Source organism: Felis catus, chromosome A2 (assembly GCF_018350175.1).
Source record: "Felis catus isolate Fca126 chromosome A2, F.catus_Fca126_mat1.0, whole genome shotgun sequence".
NCBI lineage: Eukaryota > Metazoa > Chordata > Mammalia > Carnivora > Felidae > Felis > Felis catus.
The window spans coordinates 5,694,818-5,719,791 of NC_058369.1; the positions used below are offsets into that span (position 1 = coordinate 5,694,818).

Consider the following 24,974-nt stretch of genomic DNA (forward strand, 5'->3'; position numbering starts at 1 on the left):
GGCAATGGTATATCGTTGCTGTGTTCCTGTTCTTAGAAACCTTCAAGCTTCTCACCATAACGTATGCTAGCTGTGGGGTTTTTGTAGATATTCTTTATCAAATTGAGGAGGTTCCCTCTAGTCCTAATTTACGGAATTTTCCATTAAAAAATTTTTTTTAGTGTTTATTTATTTTTGAGAGAGAGAGAGACAGAGTGTGAGTGGGGGAGGGGCACAGAGAGAGAGAGAGAGAGAGAGAGAGAGAGAGAGACAGAATCGGAAGTAGGCTCCAGGCTCCGAGCTGTCAGTACAGAGCCCAAGGCAGGGCTCGAACTCACAAACCATGAGATCATGACCTGAGCCGAAGTCAGACGCTTAACTGACTGAGCCACCCAGGCATCCCTCCATTTTTTAAAATTGTGGTAAAATACATGTAACATAGGGTCACCTGAGTGGCTCAGTCGGTTAAGCATCCAACTCTTGGTTTTGACTCAGGTCACGATCTCATGGTTCATGGGTTCAAGCCCTGCATCGGGCTCTGTGCTGCCAGCACGGAGCCTGCCTGGGACTCTCTCTCTCTCTCTGCCCCTCCCCGGCTTGCACTTTCTAAATGGCCAAACAAAAAACAAACTAAAACAATACACATAATGTAGAAATCATTGTTGTGACTATTTTTAAGGGTACAGTTCAGTAGGGTTAAGTATATTCACACTGTAACCAATCTCCAGAATTCTTTTCATCTTACAAAACTCTATACCCATTAAGTAGTTCTTCATTTTGACCTCCTCCTGCCCCTGGCAATTACTGTGTCTGCTTGCTGTGTAAATTTGACCACTTAAAAATTTTTTTTTAATTTTTTTAATGTTTATTTATGTTTGAGACAGAGACAGAGCATTAACGGGGGGAGGGTCAGAGAGAGAGACACAGAATCTGAAGCAGGCTCCAGGCTCTGAGCTGTCAGCACAGAGCCCGACATGGGGCTCAAACTCGTGAGCCACGAGATCGTGACCTGAGCCACCTGAAGTCAGATGCTTAACCGACTGAGCCACCCAAGGTGCCCCTTTTTAAAATTAAAAAAAAAATTATTTATTGACCACTTTAGATACCTCATACGTGGACGCCTACAATATTTGTCTTTCTGTGTCTGGCTTATTTCATTTAGCATAATGTCCTCAAAGTCTATCGGTGTCATAGCATGTATCAGAATTTCATTCCTGTTTAAAGATTATTTTCCCATGCTTAAAAAATTTCACTTCCGTGACTTGCTTGTTCATATTCCATTGCCCTCTTTTCTTTTGGGCGGCTCTTCTCACCGATATCTGGGAGTTCTTTAGTAAGGTTCACTGTTAAAAAAAAAAAAACCCTCTACCCACTAAACAGTTATTCCCCATTTCCCCCTCTTCCTCCCCAGCCCCTGGCAACCGTAACTCTGCATTCCATTTTTATAGGGTTGGCTATTGTGGCTATTTCACTTAAAAGGAATCCTGAAATGTGTGACCTTTTCTGTCTGGCTTCCTTTGCGTCGTGTAATGTTTTTGAGGTCCATCCATGTCATCGCCTGAGTCGGTATTTCCTTTTCCGGGTGGGATAATATTTCTTGGTATGGATATACAACAATTTGTTTACCCATCTACCCACTGATGGACATTTAGGTTGTTTCCGTCTTTTGGCTGTTGTGAATGGTGCTCCTGTGAACTTTCCTGCACGAGTATTTGTTTATCTGTTTCCAGTTCTTTGAGGGTATATATCCAGGAGTGAAATTGCCGGGTCGTATGGTAATTCTGCTTACATTCTTGAGGAGGTGCCGAACTGGGTCCCACATGAATAATTAACCATTTTGCGTCACTACCGGCAAATCCAGGGGTCGTTCCAGTGTTGCGACATCTTTACCAACATTGTTTTCTGTTTTGTTTTTTGCTCTAGCCATCCTTAATGGCTGTGAAGTAATATCTTGTGGGTTTGATTTACGTTTCCCTAGGACAAGGCTGAAACATTTTCACGTGCTTGTTGCTGTTCGTATATCTTTTTTTTTTTTCCTTCTTTTCTTTGGTATCTTCTTTGGGAAAATGTCAGAGTCCATTGCCCACCTTTTTTTTTTTTAATCAATTTTTTAAGTGTCTGTTTTTGAGAGAGAGAGACAGAGCATGAGCAGGGGAGTGGGAAGGGCAGAGAGAGAGGGAGACACAGAATCCGAAGCGGGCTCCAGGCTCCGAGCTGTCAGCCCAGAGCCCGACGCGGGGCTCGAACCCACAAACCGCGAGATCGTGACATGAGCCGAAGTCGGACGCTTAACCGACTGAGCCACCCAGGCGCCCCTTAAGTTACATTTATTAATAGGAGTATCTGCACCACACCTCATAACTCTGAAGGCTAGAACAGTTGATGGTAGGTCTATGTACCTGAATCCCATCCTCCAGCCTCCCAAGATCAAAGGTAACATCACTATTCTGACTTTGTTTGTATGCTGTTTACTAAAGAAACAGTTATACCAGACTGATGTTCATGCCTAAATAGTACACCGTTTTGTTTGCGTTGCTTCTGAACTTTGTAGAATGATTAATGATTTTACAAGATGGTGAATGGTGTTCCAGAACAATTGTGCTAATTTATGCTCCCGCTGTAATAGATCAGATTCTTGATCCTCATCTTCTCTCATGCTTTCTTTGTCCTGTTTATTTTTTTTCAGCCAATGGAATGGGTCTTAGATTGTATCTGCTAGTCTGGTCTTGCTTTGTTAAGTCCTTGATTATTATTAATGAGACTGAGTCTTGGCCTTGAGTGTTTTCTTTGCTATAAACGTCCATGTCTTCTGGTCCTATCTTTTGTTTTCAGATTGGTTGTCCTTTCTTACGGATTTGTAAGTGTACTAGGAACGTCTGGGGGTGTCTCTAGGGATAAAGAGGAAAGGCATTTGTACTTCTAATTCCTGCCAGATTCCCCTCCACAGGGGGCGCACTGGGACGGGTCCATTTTCCCTGCAAATCCCAACAGAGGATGCTGACACTGTGCCGGGAGAGCTGGTGAGAAAGGAATTCATTGTAGTTTTTTCCTTTGCCCCTGGTGTAGGCTGAGTGAGATTGAGCTTGAACTTGAACGTCTCTTCCCTTGCGTCAAGGCCATTTGCACCTTTCCTGTGGGCCACCTGCTGGTCCTCTTCCTCCCTCCTCCTGCGGATCAGCTCCCTTCCCAGATGTTTGAAAAGCAGGAGGTGAAATTGACACGGCTTGTCTTTACCATTTCTTCTTGCACAGTCCCATCCCGTAGCCCCTGCTTCCCTCCTTGTTCTTGCCTCCCTCTCCTCTCCAGATCTTCCCGTCTTCCCATCCCCCCCGACTCGCTCACCCCGCTGCTTCTCCCTCCTCCTGGACGGCTGCTCTCCTCTGTGCTCCTGGCCCTTCCGGTCCCTCTGGGGGCAGGGGGAGGGGAGAGGGGACAGTCTCCTGACGGAGACACAGCAGTGCCTCCGTCCTCCCCTGTGCTGAGCAGCTTGACCAGATCTGTACCCCTTCCCCCACCCGTCGGAGGGCCTGGTTTGCCCATCCTGCAGCCTCCAACCCTGCCAGCCCTCCCCATCCCCGCCCTCCACGCGCCTGGAGGCAGCCCCTCTGGGCCTGCCTGGGGCCTTGTGGCCGAGATTTCTAGAGCTGTGGATGGACACGCCCTTGGCTTGTCCCACGGGAACTCTCCCCCTGGGCCCTATCTCACCGTCTCCAGGGAGTCTGCCAGTGTTGAGCAGGGGCTGTGGAGACCCGAACGAGCCTGCGAGCCTGCCCTCTGCCCCCCCTCTGACTTGTGTGGGCCTCGTACCTTCCCACCTGTAAGCTGGGGGTGGAGTTGGCCGAAGGCTGCGCGGTGCTGGAAGGTGATGGCTTACCTACAGGGCTGGGTACCAGGGATTGAGTCGCCTGGGGGGGGGGGGGGTCTCCCTGCGCCGCTTGCGGAGTCCCCTGGGGGTGGGCGTGTGTCTTGGGGTGGCGGAGAGGGTCTCATCGGTACGGTATGTAATTAGAGTCCCCTTGGGGCCTCCGGGAATGGACGAGGAACTAGAACACGGACACAAGCGCGCTCAGAGAACTTGGCTCCGTTCAAGTTTTATTGGACCCCTTTCAGCCTGGAGGTGGCTCCGGCGGGCTACCGCCCGCCCTCCCCAGCTCTGTCCAGTTGCCCAAGGGAAGGGAAGGGAAAGGAAGGGAAGGGTGGGCAGAGAGAGGGGGCTGGAGACAGATCATCAGCCCTGCCCCTGCCCCTGCGGGAGGTCCCTCCCTGTCTCCAGAGCCGCCCCGGGGCCTCCGGTCCTGCCGCCCCACAAATCCAAGCCACAGGGCCCCGGGAGCAGGCCCGCGAGGCCGGTCTTCGGCTGGCTATGTGGCTGGCGCGTGCCCGTTGGCGAGCCGCCCGGCCGCCCGGCTCCGAGGACCGTCGGTGGGGGCCGCCCCGTTCTTCAGCGGCAGGGACTCCTGGGCCACGTCCCCATCGCTCGAGTCGGCCTCCTCCACGTCGCTGCGGACGTCCTTCTCCATCTGGGGGGAAGAGGGGCGGGGCGGGGCGTGAGGGCGGGGCTCCGGGGAGGCGCCCGCGAGCCGCCCCCCTGCCCGGCCCTACCTGGCCTTTCTTCGTAAAGCTGTAGATCATGCGGAGGATGAGGCAGGACCAGAACACGTGCAGCAGCTGCAGCATCATGAGAAGGCCGTTGAAGAAGTAGTAGCCGAAGAAGGGGCCCGAGCTGGCAATGGACTCGTAGTATGTGGTGTAGAGGATCCTGCAGCAGGTGAGGAGGGGGGAGAGGTGGGGCTTCACCAGGCACCGGGCACCACCCCCGTCCCTCCGGCCCTGGGGACCGCTCGGTCTAGGGCGACCTTCTTGGCTCCAGAACCTTCCGTGGCTCCCCACTGCCCCCCGAGTGACACCTAGGCCCTCCGGGCATTTAAGTGTCCCTTCTCGCCCGGTTGTGTTAAGCTGTGAGAACGCACAGCTTGCCCGCCGGCCATTCAGGCCCACGAGCTGCAAACTCCGGACGGGGAGCTCTCTCTCTGGAGCCCCAGGCTGGTGCACCCGCTGCCTCCTCCAGGACACTTCCGGGGACCCCACAGGTCCCTCGAACCGGCCCACCCAAAGCTCGGCTCCTGATCCTCAAGCAACAGCTCTGAGCTCATTCCCATTTTATGACCCTCGGGGGACCCCGGGCCCACCCACCTCTGTCACCTGCACCGCACCCTCCAGGCGCCCCCCAGCTCCTGCTCAGGTCTCCCACCGGCCGGTCCCCAGCAGCTGCCAGGGGGCGCCTGTGAGCCTGAGTCAGGTCTGTCCCTCTCCCACCCGCAGCCCTCCAGGGCTCTCTGCTCATTGGGTAAAAGCCCAAGTCCTCCCCGTGACCCCCAAGATCCTGTGCCACCTGCCCTGTCCCCTCCTCCCTTGTTCACTCAGCTCCAGCCACACGGGTCTCCTCGCTGTGCCTCCAACACACCAGGCCTGGTCCTGCCCTAGGGCTTTTGCACATGCCGTGCCTGGGCCACTCTTCCCCTACGATCAGTGTGCTTCTCTCCCTCCAGTCTCTCCGAATCTCGTCAGTGACCAGCTACCTACACACTTCCTGTGCCTTCCTGACCTCATTTTCTCTTTAGCACATCACTCCCTCAGGCTTTACATTTTACCTGTTTGCTTTATTTCTTCTATTCCCCTGCCCACCCCCAGTGTCAGCTCCACGTGAGCAGAGATCTTCATGTTGTTCCCTCTGCCAGGAGAGGCTCAGCAAATAGACTGGGGAAAGACTTTAGTGAGCAGGTGCCCAACCCTGCCCCCTACTCCATGTTCTGGGCACATGGGAGAATGACCGCGCCCAGTTTTCTGTCTCTCCTGCCACTGGGCCTTTGTATATGCTGTGTCCAGTCCCAGGGACACCGTTCCTGGCCCTCCCCTGAAAGCCTCCAGGCCAACACCCCCAGCTCCCTGGGTGAGGGAACCGAGGGTGAGGCAGGCCTGGATCTCAGGCACTCCCCTCTCCTCAACCAGCACGAGGGCAGACTCACTGCGTAGGGAAGAGCACGAGGCGAGTGTAGAAGAAGACCAAGGAGAAGATGATGAAGAGGGTATCGCATGCTTTCCGCCAACGCGTGTAATTGAATATCTTACAGGCCTGGGAGGGGGGCAACGGAGAGGATCGGACTCAGGCACAGGGTGGGCACAATGGTGCCACCACAATGGTGGGCACAGGGGAAGTAGGTGGGGAGGGGGAAGGGCGGGGCCTCCTCTCCAGGAGCCGTCTAGAAAGCTAAAGTGGGTGCAGCCAAGAATCCTTTATCCAGCGAGGCTGTCATTCAAAAATAGGAGGAGACAGAGAGTTTCCCAGACAAACAAAAACTAAAGGAGTTTGCAACCACTAAACTAGCCCTGCAAGAAATTTTGAGGGGGCCTCTGAGGGGAGAAAAGACGAGAGAAAAAAAAAAAAAAGGACCAAAAGCAACAAAGACTAACTCTGCAGGCAACAGATTCATATCTTTCAGTACTCACTCTAAATGACAATGGACTCAGTGATCCAATCAAAAGACAGAGGGTAACAGAATGGATAAGAAAACAAGATCCATCTATAGGCTGTTTACAAGAGACCCACTTTAGACCTAAAGACACCTTCAGATTGAAAGTAAGGGGACGGAGAACCATCTATCATGCTAACGGTCGCCAAAAGAAAGCCGGAGTAGCCATACTTAGACAATCTAGACTTTAAAGACTGTAACAAAAGATGAAGAAGGGCATTATATCATAATTAAGGGGTCTATCCAAGAATACATAACAATTGTAGACATTTATGTGCCAAATGTGGAACACCCAGATATATAAATCAATTAATCACAAACATAAAACTCATTGATAATAATACCATAATAGTGGGGGGCTTCAACACCCCACTTACAGCAATGGACAGATCATTTAATCAAAAAACCAACAACAAGGAAACAAAGGCTTTGAATGACACACTGGACCAGAGGGACTTAACAGATATACTCAGAACGTTTCATCCTAAAGCAGCAGAATATACATTCTTCTCCAGTGCACATGGAACGTTCTCCAGAATAGATCACATACTGGGACACAAATCAGCCCTCAACAAGTACAAAAAGATTGAGATCATGCCGTGCATACTTTCAGACCACAATGGTATGAAACTCAAAATCAACCACAAGAGAAAATGTGGAAAGATAACAAATACTTGGAGATTAAAGACCATCCTACTAAAGAATGAATGGGCTAACCAAAAAGTTAAAGAGGAACTTAAAAACATGGAAGCCAGTGAAAATGCCCAGAACCAGCCCCAAACCTCTGGGATGCAGCAAAGGCGGTCATAAGAGGGAAGTATATAGAAATCCAGGCCTTCCTAAAGGAGGAAGGAAGGTCTCAGATACACAAGCTAACCTTAACACCTTAAACAGCTGGAAAAAGAACAGCAAGTAAAACCCCAAACCAGCAGAAGACAGGAAATAATAAAGGTTAGAGCAGAAATCAATGCTATCAAAACAAAAAAAGAACCCAAACAAACATTAGAACAGATCAAGGAAACTAGGAGCTGGTTCTTCGAAAGAATTAACAAAACTGATAAACCCCTAGCCAGTTTGAGCAAAAAGGAAAGGACCCAAATAAATAAAATCAAGAATGAAAGAGGAGAGAGAGCACAACCAACACAGCAGAAATAAAAACAATAAGAGAATATTATGAGCAATTATACGCCAATAAAATGGGCAATCTGGAAGAAATGGAGAAATTCCTAGAAACATATACACTACCAAAATTGAAACAGGAAGAAATAGAAAATTTGAACAGACCCATAGCCAGTAAGGAAATCGAATTAGTAATCAAAAATCTCCCCAAAAAACAGAGTCCAGGGCCAGATGGCTTTCCAGAGGAATTCTACCAAACATTTAAGGAAGAGTTAACACCTATTCTCTTGAAGCTGTTCCAAAAAATAAAAATGGAAGGAGAACCTCCAAACTCTATGAAGCCAGCATTACCTTGATTCCAAAACCAAAGACCCCACTAAAAAGGAGAACTATAGACCAGTTTCCCTGATGAACATGGATGCAAAAATCCTCAACAAGATACTAGCCAACCGGATCCAACAATACATTCAAAGAATTATTCACCACGACCAAGCAGTAATTATACCTGGGATGTAGGGCTGGTTCAATATCCACAAAACAATCAATGTGATTCATCACATCAATAAAAGAAAGTGCAAGAACCACATGACCCTCTCAATAGATGCAGAGAAAGAATTTGACAAAGTACAGCATCTTTCTTCATAAAAACCCTCAAGAAGGTGGGGATAGAAGGATCATACCTCGAGATCATAAAAGCCATATATGAAAGACCCAACGCTAATATCCTCCTCAATGGGGAGAAACTGAGAGCTTCCCCGCTAAGGTCAGGAACAAGACAGGGATGTCCAATCTCACCACTGTTATTCAACATAGTATTGGAAGTCTTAGCCTCAGCAGACAGCACAAAGAAATAAAAGGCATCCAAATTGGCCAGGAGGAGGTCAAACTTTCACTCTTTGCAGATGACGTGATACTCTATATGGAAAACCCAAAAGATTCCACCAAAAAACTGCTAGAACTGATCCATGAGTTCAGCAAAGTCGCAGGATATAAAATCAATGCACAGAAATCGGTTGCATTCCTATACACCAATAATGAAGCAACAGAAAGAGAAATCAAGGAATTGATCCCATTTACCATTGCACAAAAACCGTAAAATACCCAGGAATAAATCTAACCAAAGAGGTGAAAAAGCTACACACTGAAAACTATAGAAAGGTTATGAAAGAAATTGAAGACGACACAAAAAAAGGGAAAAATATTCCATGCTCCTGGATAGGAAGAACAAATATTGTTAAAACGTCAATACTACCCAAAGCAATCTACATACTCAATGCAATACCTATCAAAATAACACCAGCATTCTTCAGAGCTAGGACAATCCTAAAATGTGTATGGAACCAGAAAAGACCCTGAATAGCCAAAGCAATCCAGAAAAAGAAAACCAAAGCTGGAGGCACCGCAATCCCGGACTTCAAGATGTATTATAAAGCTGTAATCATCAACACAGTATGGTACTGGCACAAAAACAGACACTCAGATCCATGGGACAGAACAGAGGACCCAGAAATGGACCCACAAACGTATGGCCAACTAGCCTTTGACAAAGCAGGAAAGAATATCCAATGGAATAAAGACAGTCTCTTCAGCAAGTGGTGATGGGAAAACTGGACAACAGCATGCAGAAAAATGAACCTGGACCACTTTCTTACACCATATCCAAAAATAAACTCAAGATGGATGAAAGACCTCAATCTAAGACAGGAAGCCATCAAAATTCTCGAGGAGAAAGCAGGCAAAAATATCTTTGACCTTACCACAGCAACTTCTTAGTCAACACGTCTCCGGAGGCAAGGGAAACAAAAGCAAAAATGAACTACTGGGACCTCATCCAAATAAAAAGCTTCTGCACAGTGAAGGAAACAATCAGCAAAACTAAAAGGCATCCGACGGAATGGGAGAAGATATTTGCAAACGACATATCAGATAAAGAGATCCAAAATCTATAAAGACCTTATCAAACTCAACACCCCGAAAACAAATAATCCAGTGAAGAAATGGGCAAAAGACATGAATAGACACTTCTCCAAAGAAGACATCCAGATGGCCAACCGACACATGAAAAAATGCTCAACATCACTCGTCATCAGGGAAATACAAATCAAAACCACAATGAGGTACCACCTCACACCCATCAGAATGGCTAACATGAACAACTCAGGCAACAACAGATGTTGAGAGGATGCGGAAAGAGAGATCTCTTTTGCATTGTTGGTGGGACACAAGCTGGTGCAGCCACTCTGGAAAACAATCTGGAGGTTCCTCAAAAAATTAAAAATAGAACTATCCTACGACCCAGCACTTGCACTACTAGGCATCTGTCCAAGGGATACAGGTGTGCTGTTTTGAAGGGGCACATGCAACCCAATGTTTACAACAGTGCTATCAACAATCGCCAAAGTATGGAAAGAGCCCATATGTCCATTGACAGATGAATGGATAGAGAAGATGTGGTATATACATACAATGGAGTATTACTCGGCAATCAAAGAGAATGAAATCTTGCCATTTGCAACTACATGGATGGAACCTAGAGGGTATTATGCTAAGCGAAATTAGAGAAAGACAAATATAGGACCTCACTCATATGAGGACTTTAAGACACAGAACAGATGAACACAAGGGAAGGGAAGCAAAAATAATATAAAAACACGGAGGGGGACAAAAGGTAAGAGACTCTTAAATATGGAGAACAAACAGAGGGTTACTGGAGGGGTTGTGGGAGGGGGACGGGCTAAATGGGTACTAAGGAATCTACTCCTGAAATTATTGTTGCACCATATGCTAACTAACTTGGATGTAAATTTAAAAATAAAAAAAATTGGGGCGCCTGGGTGGCTCAGTCGGTTAAGCATCCGACTTTGGCTCAGGTCATGATCTCACAGCTGGAGACTTTGTGCTGACAGCTCAGAGCCTGGAGCCCGCTTTGGATTCTGTGTCTCCCTCCCTCTCTGCCCCTAACCCACTCGCATTCTGTCTCAAAAATAAACATTAAAAAATATTTTTTTTTTAATAAAAAAAATGTAAAAAGAAAGGTAAAGTGTGTGTTTCTGGGAGCGGGAGGAGCTTCAGGTCCCAGGAAGCCAGGAGGGGGCGTGGCCTCATCTCCCAGGAAGGCGGGACGAGGGCGGAGCGAGGCGAGGCGGGGCGAGGGCGGGGCGGGGCCAGGCCCACCTCCAGGAGGTAGTCCGAGGCGTCGTGCAGCAGCAGCACCAGAGAGCCGATGCGCAGCAGGTTTGCGCTGTAGGAGAAGACGATCAGGGTGATGGTCACGAAGTGGTGTGCCACCTGCTCCTTGAAATCCTGCGGGAGATGGTGGGTCACAGCAGGGAGGAGGTTGGGTGGCAGGGCCCCCCCCCCCCAACCGGGCTGGTTGCATCTGTACCTCGTGGACTCTGGGCCTCCGGCCTGAGGCCACCAGGGGGTTTCCGGGTGTGGGGTGAGGCCATCCCTCCGGTTGGAGACTGGGTCACAACTCCCCCAGGGCATCACTGCCCAGTCAGATTCTGGGCCTCACCTTGCGCTTGACATCCAAGTGCAGCGTGATCAGCAGTGAGATGTAGAAACTCAGCTCCAGGAGGTACCAATAGTACAGGCCCGGTTTCAGGGGCTGCGGCGGGGCGGGGCAAGGTTAGCCGTGGGGAGTCGAGGCTCCCATGGGGCAGGGGCCTCCCTGTTCGCTCAAAACCAGGACCTCTGGATCCAAATGACTGGGGAAGGTGGGGGCGGTCAAGGGCAGGGGGTCTGTGGCGGCTCCTGCTCCAGGGTTCCTGGCTTCTGGCCTCTGCCCACTCCACAGGGGAGGCGGAAATACTGTGGCCCTCAGGGGTGTCCTGTGATGTCCAGGTTTGGCTCCCCCCCCTGTGGCTACAGGGGCTCTGACCATCCCCGCCCTCCCACCGGCCTGGGAGCCCCGCCCACCACTCACCTGATCTGGGTAATTGTCCCAGCACATCACCGGTGTCCACAGCCATGACTCCTGCAGGGACCCGGGAGTCTGAAGCTGCCCAAAGGTCAGAGCCCAGCCCTCTACTCCCCAGGTGCGCCCTCCCCTGGGCTGCTCTCACTCTAGACCGAGGGTTGTCGGCTGCACACCCCCGGCTCCCCGCGCACAGCATGTCCTCAGCAGGCACCTGAGTGATCTGCCAGGACCCCTCCCAGCCCTCTCCCCTTCTCTGTGCCTTTGCGCGCTTCCCTCCTCTGCCCGAACCCCTCCACGGCCCCCAGCCCAGGCCCTGGGCACAGCAAGTGCCTGTGGGATCGATGGGGGTGGGGGGGCAGGGAAACGGGCAGGTGCACTCACGTGGTAGAGGACAGAGAGGCCACCGAAGAAGGAGCACAGGTAGAAGACAAACCTCCAGCTGCAGATGGCGAGGGAGCCCGTGAGGCAGCCGCCAGGGGAGCAGACCCCCCCCCCCGGCACCCCTCCCCCCTCCCCCCGCAGCCCCACCCCAGGCTTACCTGGCCTCACAGAACTTCTTGCTCAGGCAGGGCCGGTCTTGGTTCCGGCGTCTCCGGAACCAGCGCCGGGTCTGTTGCAGCGTGAGGCCACACTGGGCAGCGAGGAAGGCCATCTGGGGCTGGGGAGGGGCGACAGGGGTCACAGAGGTGGCCCTCCTGCCCCTGTCCCAGGACAGGTGAGACCCAGCTGCGTCCCCCCCCTCCCCTGCTGCCCCAGGCCTTGCCTGTGGGCCTGTCTACCTATGCACGCGGGGAGTAGGGGGGTTCACAGCGTGGGGTCCCCCCAAAGAGGCCATATAAAAAGCAGTCCTGCTCACAGGACAGGCAGGTGGCTGATGGGGCTGGGACTAAAAAAGGGCCGGGGCTGGGGCAGCCCCCTCCTAGAGGTTTTCCTGGAACACTCAGGTCTTATCCCCACCCCAGGGAGGCAGTTGAGACCTTGCCTCCCACCCCTACCTTCAGAGGGAGGTGGACAAGGGAGGAAGAATCCCAAGGCCCTGAGCCACACCCACCGGATGGGCACAGGGGAGGTCACAGGCCTGCTCTGGTCTCCCCCACCCCCAGAGCAGTCTAGCCTTCTGTTCCTCACCAGCTCAGCAGAGACCTGGTCTCCCCACCTCCGTCCCAGGATGTGCCCACTGGGCAGCTGGGATGGCCGGTGGGGTGGGGAGAGGGGCACTGGGCTTTCCCTGTTGACGACTGGGCGTCATCCCAACCCCTGGGGCCCCATCCGCAAGGCAGCCGTGCAGGCCGATGGGGGGGGGGCGTCAGGGGGCTCTCACCTCCTTGGGTTTACACCCCTCTGTGAGGAAGTATTTCTCCAGAGTGGCATTTGACTTTGCTGGCCTCCTGGCCTGATCTCGCACACCCAGCCACCGGCTCAGGGGCAGGCCGATAAATCTGGGTGCAGGGGAGACAGAGCCGGTCAATCCAGGTGGGGAAACTGAGGCTCCGAGGGGCCAGGTCACACGCTGGAACCCTGGAGGGGTAGGCTGGCCGCCGTACTGGACCAAACCTAGGAAGGGCAGCTGGATGGGTGGGTCTTCAGGATGGGGATGCGAAGGTTAACTTTTGGGGCACTCGGCCAGCGGCACTCAGTCCCAAACAGGAACGAGGGTCCCCGCAATGCCTGTCTCACGGTGGTCTGGGTCCTTGTCTGTGCCCCGTCAGGCTGGGGGGTCCCCATAGGCAGGAGCGGGTCTGCTCCCACTCCGGTGGCCCTTCTCCCAGCGGGGTCACGTGCAGGAGCCCGGATCTCCAGGCAATCCCCACACTTTCCACTAGAGGGCCCCTGAGGCCAGGGGTCAGGACGGAATTTCCTACCCACCATCCAAAACCCGCCTCCGTCTGGGAGAACTGAGCTCAGTGCAGCCCAGCAAGAACTCATTCCAGACTCTGTCATGACCGGGGAGTGGGGGAGAAGGGGACTGTCATTTATTGAGTACTTACAATCTGCCAAGCATAGGCACGAATCCACATTAGGTCCTGGCTCATTTAACTCTACTGTCAAAGTCCCCATTGCCCTGATGAGTAAACCGAGGCTCAGAGAGGTCAGAGGTATGGCCAAGGTTACACAGCGGGTGAGCAGCAGACTGGCCCAGGATTTACTTTAGCGATGGCGAAAACGTCCGCCTTCAACCCTGGAAAAGCTACCCACTCACTCTGCCCTTTGAAAGGATAACTCTAGGATGGGATACACCCATACCTCTAAGGAGGCCATCAGTTAAATATACAACTCCCCCCACTCCAGGCTCCAGTAGTGAACCTGGGCATAGTCTTGTGCCCTCCCCACCCTGTGGGAAAGATGAGGACTCACCCTTCAAAGCCTGGCTGAATTGGGCCTCTTAGAATCCCTCAGGCAAAGCCTTAGTCCCAGACGACCTACCCGCTGTGTGACCACAGGCCAGTGCCTCGACCTCTCTGTGCCTCAATTTCCTACTCTGTACAATGGGGATAATAACAGTACCACCTCATGGGGTTGCACAGGGGGCTGAGTTAAGACATGTAAGCTGCTTCAGGCAATGGTGGGCACAGAGTAGGTGCTCCAGGGGTATCTGTTAAATAAATACAACCTCAGTGTGTATTCCCGGGTCCCCGGTGTCCCGCCTGTATCATGTGAGCCCAGACACGGGGAAGCTCCTTGGGGGTGGGAGAGACAAGGCAAGAGGTAGAGTGTTCCCATTTCCCTGTGGTCAGGGCAGGACAAAGCCAGGGACTCAAAGTGGGGGCGGAAGGGAGTTATGGGCTCTATGGGGGGGAGCAGAAGGGCATGGTGGGGGTCTCCCGGAACCCAGCCTTGAAGGAACTGCAGAGGAGTGAGGGAGAAGGCCAGGTGGGTGCATAGAAGGTGGCGGGCCTGCGAAGGGCGCCTGGGGAGGGACGTTAAGGGGGAGGGGGAACCTCAGAGGGGGTGGGGGGCTGATCACGGAGGGGACTGTCTGGCAGGAAGGGGGCCTGGCAAGACAGGTCTGAATCAGCTGTGACTACAGTGTTGGTCCACGTGGAAAGCGTGGGGCACCTGGGGCAGAGGGAAGGGGCCCTGGGAGAGCTGCCCGCGCCCAGGAGACAGCCAGGCAGGGAAAGGCAGGGAACCCCAGTGTGAAGGAGGGTCTGGGTCCCATGAGACACGACTGAAAATCTACAGGGTTTGGCACCCGGCTTGCTGGGAATCGGGGCAGGGGGGCCGGGAACCAGGCTGCAAGGGGGAGGGGAGAAGGGGGGAGGGATTTGGGCACAAACGGGGAAGCCAGAGTGCCCAGCTCCTTCCTTTGGCAGAGGGAGGAGGGAAGGTGTTAGGAGCCGGGAGGGAGGGGAGGGGAGGGGGAGGGGGTGTAGGAGGGATGATGGGGGGTGAGAGGGATGCGGGGGGCTGATGGAAGGATGGTAGGGGCAGGGTGGGGGAGGTGGGGGAGGGCTGGTGAGGTGGAGGGTCACCTGGCCCGCAGGAGAGGGGCAGGAGGGAGCAGGCGAGAGTTTCTTTGCCCCCGGGGCCTCTTCAGGCCTCTCTTTGGTCAGCAAAGCAAGAACGCGTCCTCCAGGGCCTCCGCCCATTTTCCGAAGACGCTGGCATGAGGGACCGAGCTGCAGCCCGTGTGGCGGGAAACCGGCCACCGGAGGCTGGAAGGGTGTGGGCGCGAGGGGCTGGGGACAAGACGGGGCTGGGAGAGGCACGCGGGCTCAGAGCCAGGCTCCGTCCAGGACACATTAGGACGAAACCCCTCAGGGCGTCCGGCCGGGGTGAGCACGTCGTGCGTGCACACGCACGTGCGCGCGCGCGCGCGCGCACACACACACACACACACACGTGAGCGACCCGGGCACTCACCTCTCGAAGGTGAAGCGCATGGCCACCAGGGCCAGTGCCAGGGGCAGGGCTGCCAGCACGTCCCGGGGGTGGGGGTAGACCAGGCCATCTCGGTCCTCCAGGGCAACCCACGAGCTGTTGGGTGGTAACCATAACTTCTCCTGCCAAAACCACTCGTTGAAGCTGGACCACATCCTGTGGACACGGGGTCCGGTGAAAAGGAGCTCGACCCGCAGGACCCACGGGTGGGGCAGGAGGGTCCGCCACCCCGCCCTCTCCTCCCCCCCAGCGCCCGGCAGCCTCCGGCTGTGTGTCCTCAGGCAAATGAGCTGCCCTCTCTGAATCTCAAGTTCACTGGGCAAACAGGGACAGTAACCCACCTGTCGGCCCCGCCCGATGAGACACACAAAGTGCTTAGCCCGGTGCCTACTGACCCTTCGGACACAGCTCCTGAAAACAGCTAGTATTTTGCACTTTACAGATGCGAAAACAGGTGGCCAGTGGTCAAGGGACTGGCTGACGGGGGTCATCAACTCGAGTTCTCCGGTGTCCAGAACAGCTTTCCGTCGCTGTGGGACAGTCCCTCCAGTGCAGCCCAGGACGACCAGGGAAATCCGCGACTCCCTTCCTGACCGCCCGCCCTTCCAGGTGTGAATGTCGCTGCCTCGCTTGCTATGTGACTGCGGTTGGGCAAGAGAGTCCCCTGCATGACCCCGTGTGCCACGGAAGTGGAGCCTCCTTCCGCCAAGAAAGCTTTCCAGTGGCTGTCTGGATGAGTCTGAGCAGCTGTGACCTTTCCTGAGATCCATCTATCGATCGATCGATCGACCTGCCTACCTACCTACCTTTTAAAGTTTTAAGTAATCTCTGCACCCAACATGGGGCTTGAACTCACAACCCCCTGAGATCAAGAGTCACATGCTCTTTTGACTCAGCCAGCCAGGCGCCCCGCCCCTTCCCAAGATCTTAAGACAACTGTCCAGACCCCCACACTGGTCCCCACTTAGGGTGTTCATCCTTAACGGCCATCTGTCCATCTGCCTTCTTCCCTGCCATCCATTCACTGTCCATCCATCCGTCCATCCATCCACCAATCCACCAACCAGTTATCCTTCCATCCATCGGTCCATCCGTCCGTCCGCCTGCCCAGCTGTCCCTCTACCCATCTATCCCTCTACCTGTCAGCCCATCCATCCATCTGCCTGCCCAGCTGCCCATCCGTCTGTCCATCCATCCACGAGGTGTTCTCTGATCAACTTATACATGCCAGCATGGGGCTAGGTGCTGAGGATACAGCAGGGAAAAAAGGAGACACATTTCTGTCCTCATGGAGCTCACAGCCCAGCAGGGACAGCAGCCAATGCACAAGTAAACATTCATGAATGAGGTAACACGGTGTGATGGGACCTGGTAGGGAATACACAGGTGGCCATGGCTTTAAATGAGGTGGCCAATGAAGGTCTAATGAGATACCCTCTGACGTGAAACCCAGAGGTGAGGAGGGCCCCGGTTTATGCAGAAGAGGGTACTGGTGGTCGGGAGGGGCTTTCAGAGGCACAAGCAGCAGGCGCAAAGGCCCTGAGGCAGGACTGAGCTCAGAGTGTTGAAGAAACAGCAAGAGACCCCTGTGGCTGGAGCAGGGTGAGTGAGGGGGAGAGAGGAAGGAGGGAAGGCCAGGGAGGGGGGACAGGGGCAGGTCACCCGGGGCCCGCAGGCTTCAGGGAGGAATTCGGATGATTTCCAACATTTACAATTAAAAATGCAAAATGCATCAATCTTCGGTGTAGAGTCGCCTCTGGCAAATACAGGTACCTGTGTCATGCAGCCTCCTCTCCCGCCACAAAGCTCTCGTGCGTCTTCCCCCCTTCCCGGTCAATCTCCATCTCCCCCATCCAAAGGTAACCTCTGTTAGGGGCTCGAGTGGGATCCCTGGGTCACGGGGCAGTCGCCTGTTTCACTTCATAAGCAACTGCCAAACTGTTTTCTGGGGTGGCTGGACCATTTTCCACCCCCGCCCGTGGAGTCTGGGGGTTCTGTGGCCCTTGGTTTTATTTTAGATACAATGACAAACTGTGGGGTACTGGTGCCGGTGTGGGAAGTGGCCTTCTGGAGGCCGGAAGGGGGTGATGTCCACCGGAAGGAGGTGGAGAGGAGGGGCGCAGGTTCCCAGAGACTTTAAATGTTTATTTATGTATTCATTTTTAAAGTAATCTCCACGCCCAACGCGGGGCCCTGGAACTCACGACCCTGAGATCAAGAGTCGCACGCTCTACCTGCTGAACCGCCAGCCAGGCGCCCCCCTCGAGAGACACTGGAGGTCAGCGGTCTGAGACGGGGGCTTGTGGTGCTGAAATCAAGGTTGGGCAGGGCCGCATTCCTTCTGGAGGTGGAGAGAACCCGTTCCTGCCTTTTCTGGCTTCTAGAGGCCACTGTACTCCCTGGAAGGCTGCGCCCTCTGTCTTCAAAGCCCACATCTCTCTCCCTGACCCTCCTGCCTCCCTCTATCAAAGACCCTTGGGGCGCCTGGGTGGCTCACTCCCTTAAGCGACCGACTCGATTCCGGCTCAGGTCATGATCTCAGGGTTCACGAGACCAAGCCCCGCGTCGGGCTCTGCATTAGGCATGGAGCCTGCTTGGGATTCTCTCTCTCCCTCTCTCTCCGCCCCTCCCTCGCTTGTGTGTGCTCTCCTCAACGCCCCCTCCCCCCCTCCCAAAAAGACCCTTGAGATGACACTGGGTCACCAGGGAATCCAGGGTCACCCCATCTCAAGGTCAGCTGATTAGCAACTTCAACTGTCCTTTGCCACACGAAGCTTCCAGGATTAGGGACGTGGGTATCTTAAGGGGGCAGTACTCTGCCTACCACAGTGCTGGACATCACAAAGTGGCTGCTCTAGGGACAGTGACCAGAAGGGGGATGTGGGGTTGCCCAGGGTTGGCATGTTCTGTCTCCCGGTCCGAGTGTTATTCAGGTTGAGAAAATTCACAGAGTTACGCATCTACAACGTGGGCCCTTTTCTCTCTGCAAATTAAAATGTTTGCATTTATTTTTTTTTATGTTTATTTATTTTGAGAAAGAGAGAAGCAGAGAGAGAGGGAGAGAGAATCCCAAGCAGGTTCTGTGCTGTCAGCACAGAGACTGATGCGGGGCTCGATCTCACGAACCACGAGATCATGACCTGAGCCGAAATCAAGAGTTGGACATTTAACCGACTGAGACACCCAGGCGCCCCTAAATGTTTCTTTTTTAAAACGTCTATAATTCTGGAGGCGCCTAGGTGGCTCAGTCGGTTAAGCGGCTGTTTCTGGCTCAGGTCATGATCTCACGGTTCATGGGTTCGAGCCCCACGTCGGGCTCTGTGCCATCTGCACGGAGGCTGCTTGGGATACTCTGTCCCCCTCTCTCTCTCTGCCCCTCCCCCGCTCGTTCATTCATTCTCTCTCTCAAAAATAAATGGGTAAAAATAAAATAAATTAAAAAAAAAGTCTATAATTCTGTTCTGTTTGTTGTTGTTGACGTTTTTAGTAGGCTCCACATCAAGCCAATGTGGGGCTTGAACTCACGACCCTGAGATCAAGACCTGAGCTGAGATCAAGAGTCAGATGCTTAACCGACTGAGCCACCCAGGCGCCCCGAGTCTACCCTTCTGATTCCAGTTCCAATGGGTGGGCTTCTCCCCACCACGGCCCCAGCTAGCTGTCCTACAACAACTCAACAACAGAGACGGCATCAGATCCCACAGGTCAAGGGCTCAGTCCTACAAGACCGTCCCCCCCCCCCCCAACCTTCAGACACCAACTGGGCCTAAATTATTATTACCTGTGCTTCTGACCAACTGGCTATAAATCAGAGGTTCCCAGGACCCCCTCCTTGGGTTTGATTAATTTGCTAGAGCAGCTCGCAGAACGCCGAGAAACACGCTGCTGATTAGATCACAGTTCTCTTGCAACAGGACACAACTCAGGAACAGCCAGATAGAAGGGATGTTGAGGGCAAGGCATGGGGAAGGGGCACCCATCTCCACATGTACCACACCCCCCCCCCCCCATTTCCATGCGTTCGCCAACCAGGAAGCTCTCTGAACTATGCCCTTTGGGTTTTCATGGAGGCTTCATTACAAAGGAGGCTGGATGAAATCATCATTCACTGATGACTGAGTTCACCTGCAGGCCCTCTCCCCTCCCTGGAGGTGGGACCAGGGGGCACTGAAAGTTTCTACCCTGGGTTCACAGTGGCTTCCTCTGGCAACCAGGGGCTTTCCCAAAGCCATCTTGTTAACATAACCAGAGACTCCTTGATCAGTCTTATCACAGGAAATTCTAAGGGTCTGGGAAGCTCTGTGCGAGACCAGGGACAAAGGCCAAGCACCTATTTCTTATAAATCACAATAGGACAAGTCAAATGGAGAAAAAAGAAAAAGCCCCAGAGTCTGAGTCTCAGAGCCAGCAGGGCTGACGTTCAAGTCCACGGGGACGTGTGGAATAGCGCAGGGAGGGGCGGAGACAAAGGACCAGGTTGTGAGGCATCTGGCAATCAGCGAGGTGACTGATAATGGCAGTGCCACCAATGGACACCCTGGCAGCAGCTTGACAAGCGGCCGAGGGTGTGCGACCGTGGCTAGCCTAGACCTACGAGACTCGGGCGTCCCAGACAGAACGGACAGATGGGTAGGTGGACGCAGGGACGTCTGCCCGGGCGGTTGAGCTCTCTGGAGAAACCGTCTTCACTAACAGGCAAGGTTGGCTTGATCCCACACACCCACAGGGGCACAGGGACACGTGCCCAGGCCGGCATTCCCGCCTCCCAACCAGAGCCACACCCACTGCAGGGCATCTCCAACCCCCTCCTCACCCAGCGGACATCCCTCCCCCCTCCCCCCCACCCCCAGCACAAAGGAAGCGAGCGGGGAGTCCCGGGAAAGCCCCCAGCCAGCCAGAGCTGAAGCCAGAACCCAGGAGTCCAGGCCCCCAATGCCATGTTCTTCCCCCACTCAAGGGCCACCCAGATCAGGATCCACCACAGCTGTGACGCGTGCAAAAGCCGTGATGAGCTTGGGAGGAGGAAGAGTACACACGGGCGATGGCATCTTCCAATCTGAGGCCTCGGCCGATGTCCCAGCTTCAAAGCCCACTGCCTGACGCTTCCTGCTCCCCCCACACCAGAGGATTTCCCACAGCCAGCTTTTACAACTGCTGTCCTCTGCCTAGAATGCCCGTCTAATAGTTATTGCCCTATGTTGGGTGCTGAGAACACTGCATCGTGAGGGAACAGGCAAGGGCTCTGCCTCCACAGGGCTTACACCCCTTCCTTGTCTGTCTGGCAAACTCCTACGCATCCTTCAAAACCCAGTTCATTTGTCACTTCCTCCTGGAAGTACCCCCCGGTTGCCCCGACCTTGGATTCAGTTAAAGCACATTCCCCCAGCCCTGCTTCGCTCACTGTGATACTGGGAGCTAGTCACAAAGTCTTTTTGGAACAGTGGGGGATGGAGAAGGAAGGAAGCGTGACCAGTCTGGAACTCCAGCACCCTCAGCTGAAGCAAGCCCAGGCAAACCTTTCTGGCATCCACGTCGGAATGATCCACCCGGACCGCAGAGGTCTTAGCCCCGGAAGCCCTACCCTGTCTCTAAAGTGTCTGTCCCCTCCCACCCCTCCACCCTCTCGATAAAGAAGAGACACTGTGGCGTGAGGAGAGAACAGGGTCTGGAGCCCGGCAGACGGGCCAGAGTCCCAGCTGCAATGCAACCCCAGGCAGGCAACCAGGCTGCTCCGTGCCTCAGTTTCCCCATGTATAAAATGGGATACCCACCCGGCGTGGTGGCAACGACCCCTGGGGTAGAACGGGCACTACGTGTGACTGACTTCTGTATTAGCAGCAGAGAGGGCAGCGTGGGATGAGGGGCAGTCTGGGCAGGAGGGGTGCTGGATGGTTCTTCCCAGAACCTCCTTGGCCTCCGCAGCCTTCCCTTAAAGCTGCAGCTAATAAACTCGGGCTGGGCTTGGCCAGGGCCACGGAGAGGTCATCTGGAGACTCACCGAGTGGCTGGTCCAGCCCAACCAGACTGAGCCTACATCCCCATCACCCCAGCCCTGCCCCCAGTCTCCCAGCAGGACTGCTGGGTCTTGAAGCCTCTCTGGCCTCACTCCCAGCCCTGCCCCTGCCACCTGGGAGCCAGACTCTGATAATCCTTCTTAGTGGCTAAAAATATCCCCAGACCGGGAGAGATTAGGGCTTCGGGCTGATGCGGGGAGAGAGGATGAGCAGAGGGTCCCTGTCCCCGCTCAGAGGCCCGAATGAGCTTACGGCTCCCTGTTGGTCCCCAGAACCTCCAAACGCCCCAGCCCCAGCAGAGCAGGGCTGTGCACATAGGTTTGTTTTGTTTTATTTTAAGTCCAGCTGGAAATGCAGGACTTGCCCGGGTTGTGAAAAAGGAAATCAATTCAGACTCCAGATGTCTGGGCCGCCCAGGGACGGACACACACATACACACAGTCTCCCGGCCCCTGCAGCCTGGCCTACTGCCTGGGGTCACCTGACTCCGGCTGGAGGCCCAGGCAGGGAACACATGATGTGCTAAGCGGGGGTTGTTTGTAGATAACCGCAGCCGCCCCTGCCCTGGGCCCTGGCTGTCCCCTCCAGATAGCCCTGGTTCCTCTGCTCTGGGCCTCTCTGCTCAGAGGCCCTACGGGGTGCGAATGACCAGAGGGAGAGCCAGTCCAGGAGTCACTACCGTGCCGTTCTCTGCAAAGACCCCGAGGAGGGCCCCAGGTCCAGGGCTCTGCCTCACCCCAGCTCCTGCTATGCAGACACACGTGTGCCCTCCGCACTCCGGCTCTGTTGACACACCCTCCCTCACTGCGCTAACTCAACTTATTACGATGGCTGCTTGCTGGCCTTCTAATTCACCAAGCTCATTTCTGCCCCAGGGCTTTGCATGTGCTGTGTCCAACTCACCCAGCTCACTGTTGCCCCGGGGACTTTGCACACACTGTCCCCTCACACAGCCCCGTGTCTGGCTCTGTCTCATTATTCATATCCCAGCTCACTCATCAGAGAAAACGTCTCAGATGGCTACCAAAGAAGCCTCTGTGTTACTCCGTCTCCATATCCCGTTCTGTTCCTTTAGTCTTCCTGTCCTATGTGAGCTCGTATTTACTAGTTTGCCCGTCTCACCTCAAGGCCGAAGACTCGTGAAGCCCAGAGTGTTGTTTTAGGCACCGTTGAATCCTGAGAATAGGGCCTGGTACAACATTAGATGCCAACCGTTTGCTAAGTGGATGAATGAACGGGTGGTACAGAGACATGGACAGGTGGGTGGGCACGAGGGCTTTGGCACAGGTGGTCCGACTTTCTCGAGAAAGAAACCACCGGGGCACCTGGCTGGCTCCGTCGGGGGAACGCGCGACTCTCGACCTCGGGGCTGTGAGTTCAAGCCCCACACTGGGTGCAGAGCCTCCTTAAAAAGAAACCATCTGCCTCGACAGGCAAGGTCAGCTTGATCCCCAGAACGCAGATCCGCAGTCTCCCCATTTCCGGAACTGGGAAGCCCGGGCTCAGAGCAAGAAGCCACTGGTCATTCAGCCGGCCGGACCACTGACACTGGGGCCATGGGGGTCACTCTGCAGCTGCCTGGGGCTGGCCGTGGGCCACCCTGATGGAATCCGCCCCCTCCTACGGCTCCGGGGAGCCCCCGCGCTATCCCATACCCAGACGCTGGGATGCCCAAGGGCTTTCCCCAGCGGTCCAGCCTCCGGGCCTTTGCATCAGCCGAGCCTTCAGCCTGAAATGCCTCCACCTGCTTTATTCAAGCATAGTCTGTGCCTTAACCTGGCAGTGGGTATGTATGTCTTCATCATACTACCATTTAAGAACTATAGATGCATTTTACATGCCACTTCATCTATGATGTTTTAATGAGTAAAATTGAAGTAAGGTCTTTCATATTCTGAAATACAAATATTTTCTTCCACGTTCTTTTAATATTTATGTCATGTTTCTCAGACTTTGGAGTGTATCCGAAATTTACAAAGCACTTCTTTACAAACTCATCCTTTTGCTGTCTCCCCAGCGACTCAAAGTCGGTAGTTCTCAGAGGCAGATCAGAAGTCTGCAGTGTGGACAAGCGCCTCAGGCCCTCCATTTGTGCCACCGGCAGGTGCTTCAAAGGACCAGGTCCTACCAGTGTTTCAAGACCTGAGTCAGATTCAATTTCTTCCTTAAGAACCCTTCTCTGTCCTTCCGGCCCTCAGCAGAGCCCTGTCCCCATCCTGGCCCGGCCCCACCCTGCCCGGCCCCACCCCTGGGCCTTTCTTCAGAGATTTCTTCAGCCCTGGAACTTAGAAAGCTAGCTGGCTCTCAGTGTCCCCCTAGACCGTGAGAGCCAGGCCAGGGACAGACCTCTGGGGTCCCCAGCACCACCTAGCATGGGGGTGTGTCGGGGGTGGGGTCAGTCTGGAAGGTTTCAAGACCAAGAAAGGAGAGGATCAGGTCTCTTGGAGTTTAAGGGGCGGGGGCGGTGGGATCTGTCACCTGCACAGGAACTGATCAAGCGTACAGCTTGGGGGTGAGGGGAGCCCTCTTGGGCTATTACAATAAAAACACAAATACAGCTTTATTGAGGGACCCCTGACATGCAAAAACTGCACATCTGAAGTGTGTGGTTTGACATGTTCTGATGTATGTACATATGCATGAAATCATGGCCCCAGTCAAGATAATGAACACATCCATCACTCCCCAGATGTCCCTGTGCCTTTTTGGAGTCTATCCCTCTCTCCCTTCCAGTGAAAACTTGCAATCCTGATGTCTAACAGTTGGAGATCAGAAGCCTCAGGGTTCCATATGATGAAATCTTTTTTTTTTTAAGTTTACTTATTCTTAAGAGAGGGAGAGAGTGTGAGCGAGCGCGCACAAGTTGGGGGGGGGGTTGCGCAGAGAGAGGAGACACAGAATCCGAAGCAGGCTCCAGGCTCCGAGCTGTCAGCACAGAGCCTGATGCAGGACTCGAACCCATGAACCACGAGATCATGACGTGAGCCAAAGTCGGATGCTGGATGCTTAATCAACTAAGCCATCTGGGTGCCCCACAATGAGGTCTTACGTTATAATTTGAAAGGAGGAGGAAGACACAACACTGAGGGGCCCTGGGGACATTACATTCAGTTGAGCTAGCCAATCACAACAAGACAGATACTGTTTGATTCTGCCACAGCGGGTCCCTGGAGGAGTCCTGTCCACAGAGACAGGAAGTAGACGGTGGGAGGCGGGGGAGGGGGTGAGGAGTTGGTGTTTCATGGGGACAGAGTCTCAGTTTGGGGAGATGAGAAAGTTCTAGAGATGGATGGACAACAATATGAATATTTTAACAGTACTGAACTGTGTAAAATGGTCAAGATCGGGGGCGCCTGGGTGGCTCAGTCTGACTCTTGATGTCATCTGAGGTCATGATCTCACATTTCATTAGTTTGAGCCCCGCATCAGGCTCTGAGCTGACAGTGTGGAGCCTGCTTGGGATTCTCTCTCTGTCCTGTCTCCCTCCCTCTCAAAAATAAATAAACTTAAAAAAATTTTTTTTAATGT

The 24,974-nt window shown here is 53.8% G+C and overlaps 1 protein-coding gene across 6 annotated transcripts in view; it reads right to left on the minus strand.

The window, feature by feature from the left end:
* Window positions 1-4,054: 4,054 nt before the first annotated feature.
* CERS4 (ceramide synthase 4) overlaps window positions 4,055-24,974 on the minus strand; it is a 34,189-nt gene continuing 13,269 nt past the window's right edge. For 2 of the 6 annotated variants that reach the window (XM_023244528.2, XM_023244530.2), the window contains exons 2-11: window positions 15,415-15,588; window positions 12,872-12,989; window positions 12,090-12,208; window positions 11,932-11,989; window positions 11,557-11,607; window positions 11,146-11,238; window positions 10,803-10,931; window positions 6,006-6,112; window positions 4,582-4,738; window positions 4,055-4,499 (exon numbers count right to left, since the gene is read on the minus strand). In XM_023244528.2, the coding sequence (XP_023100296.1) occupies window positions 4,341-4,499; window positions 4,582-4,738; window positions 6,006-6,112; window positions 10,803-10,931; window positions 11,146-11,238; window positions 11,557-11,607; window positions 11,932-11,989; window positions 12,090-12,208; window positions 12,872-12,989; window positions 15,415-15,587 (1,164 nt within the window). In that variant the 5' untranslated portion in view covers window position 15,588 and the 3' untranslated portion in view covers window positions 4,055-4,340. Of the gene's footprint in view, window positions 4,500-4,581; window positions 4,739-6,005; window positions 6,113-10,801; window positions 10,932-11,013; window positions 11,239-11,556; window positions 11,608-11,931; window positions 11,990-12,089; window positions 12,209-12,871; window positions 12,990-15,414; window positions 15,589-15,773; window positions 17,960-24,974 lie in introns of those variants that run through there. The other 4 variants (XM_045045004.1, XM_023244535.2, XR_006589805.1 and 1 more) reach the window with 4 other exon arrangements.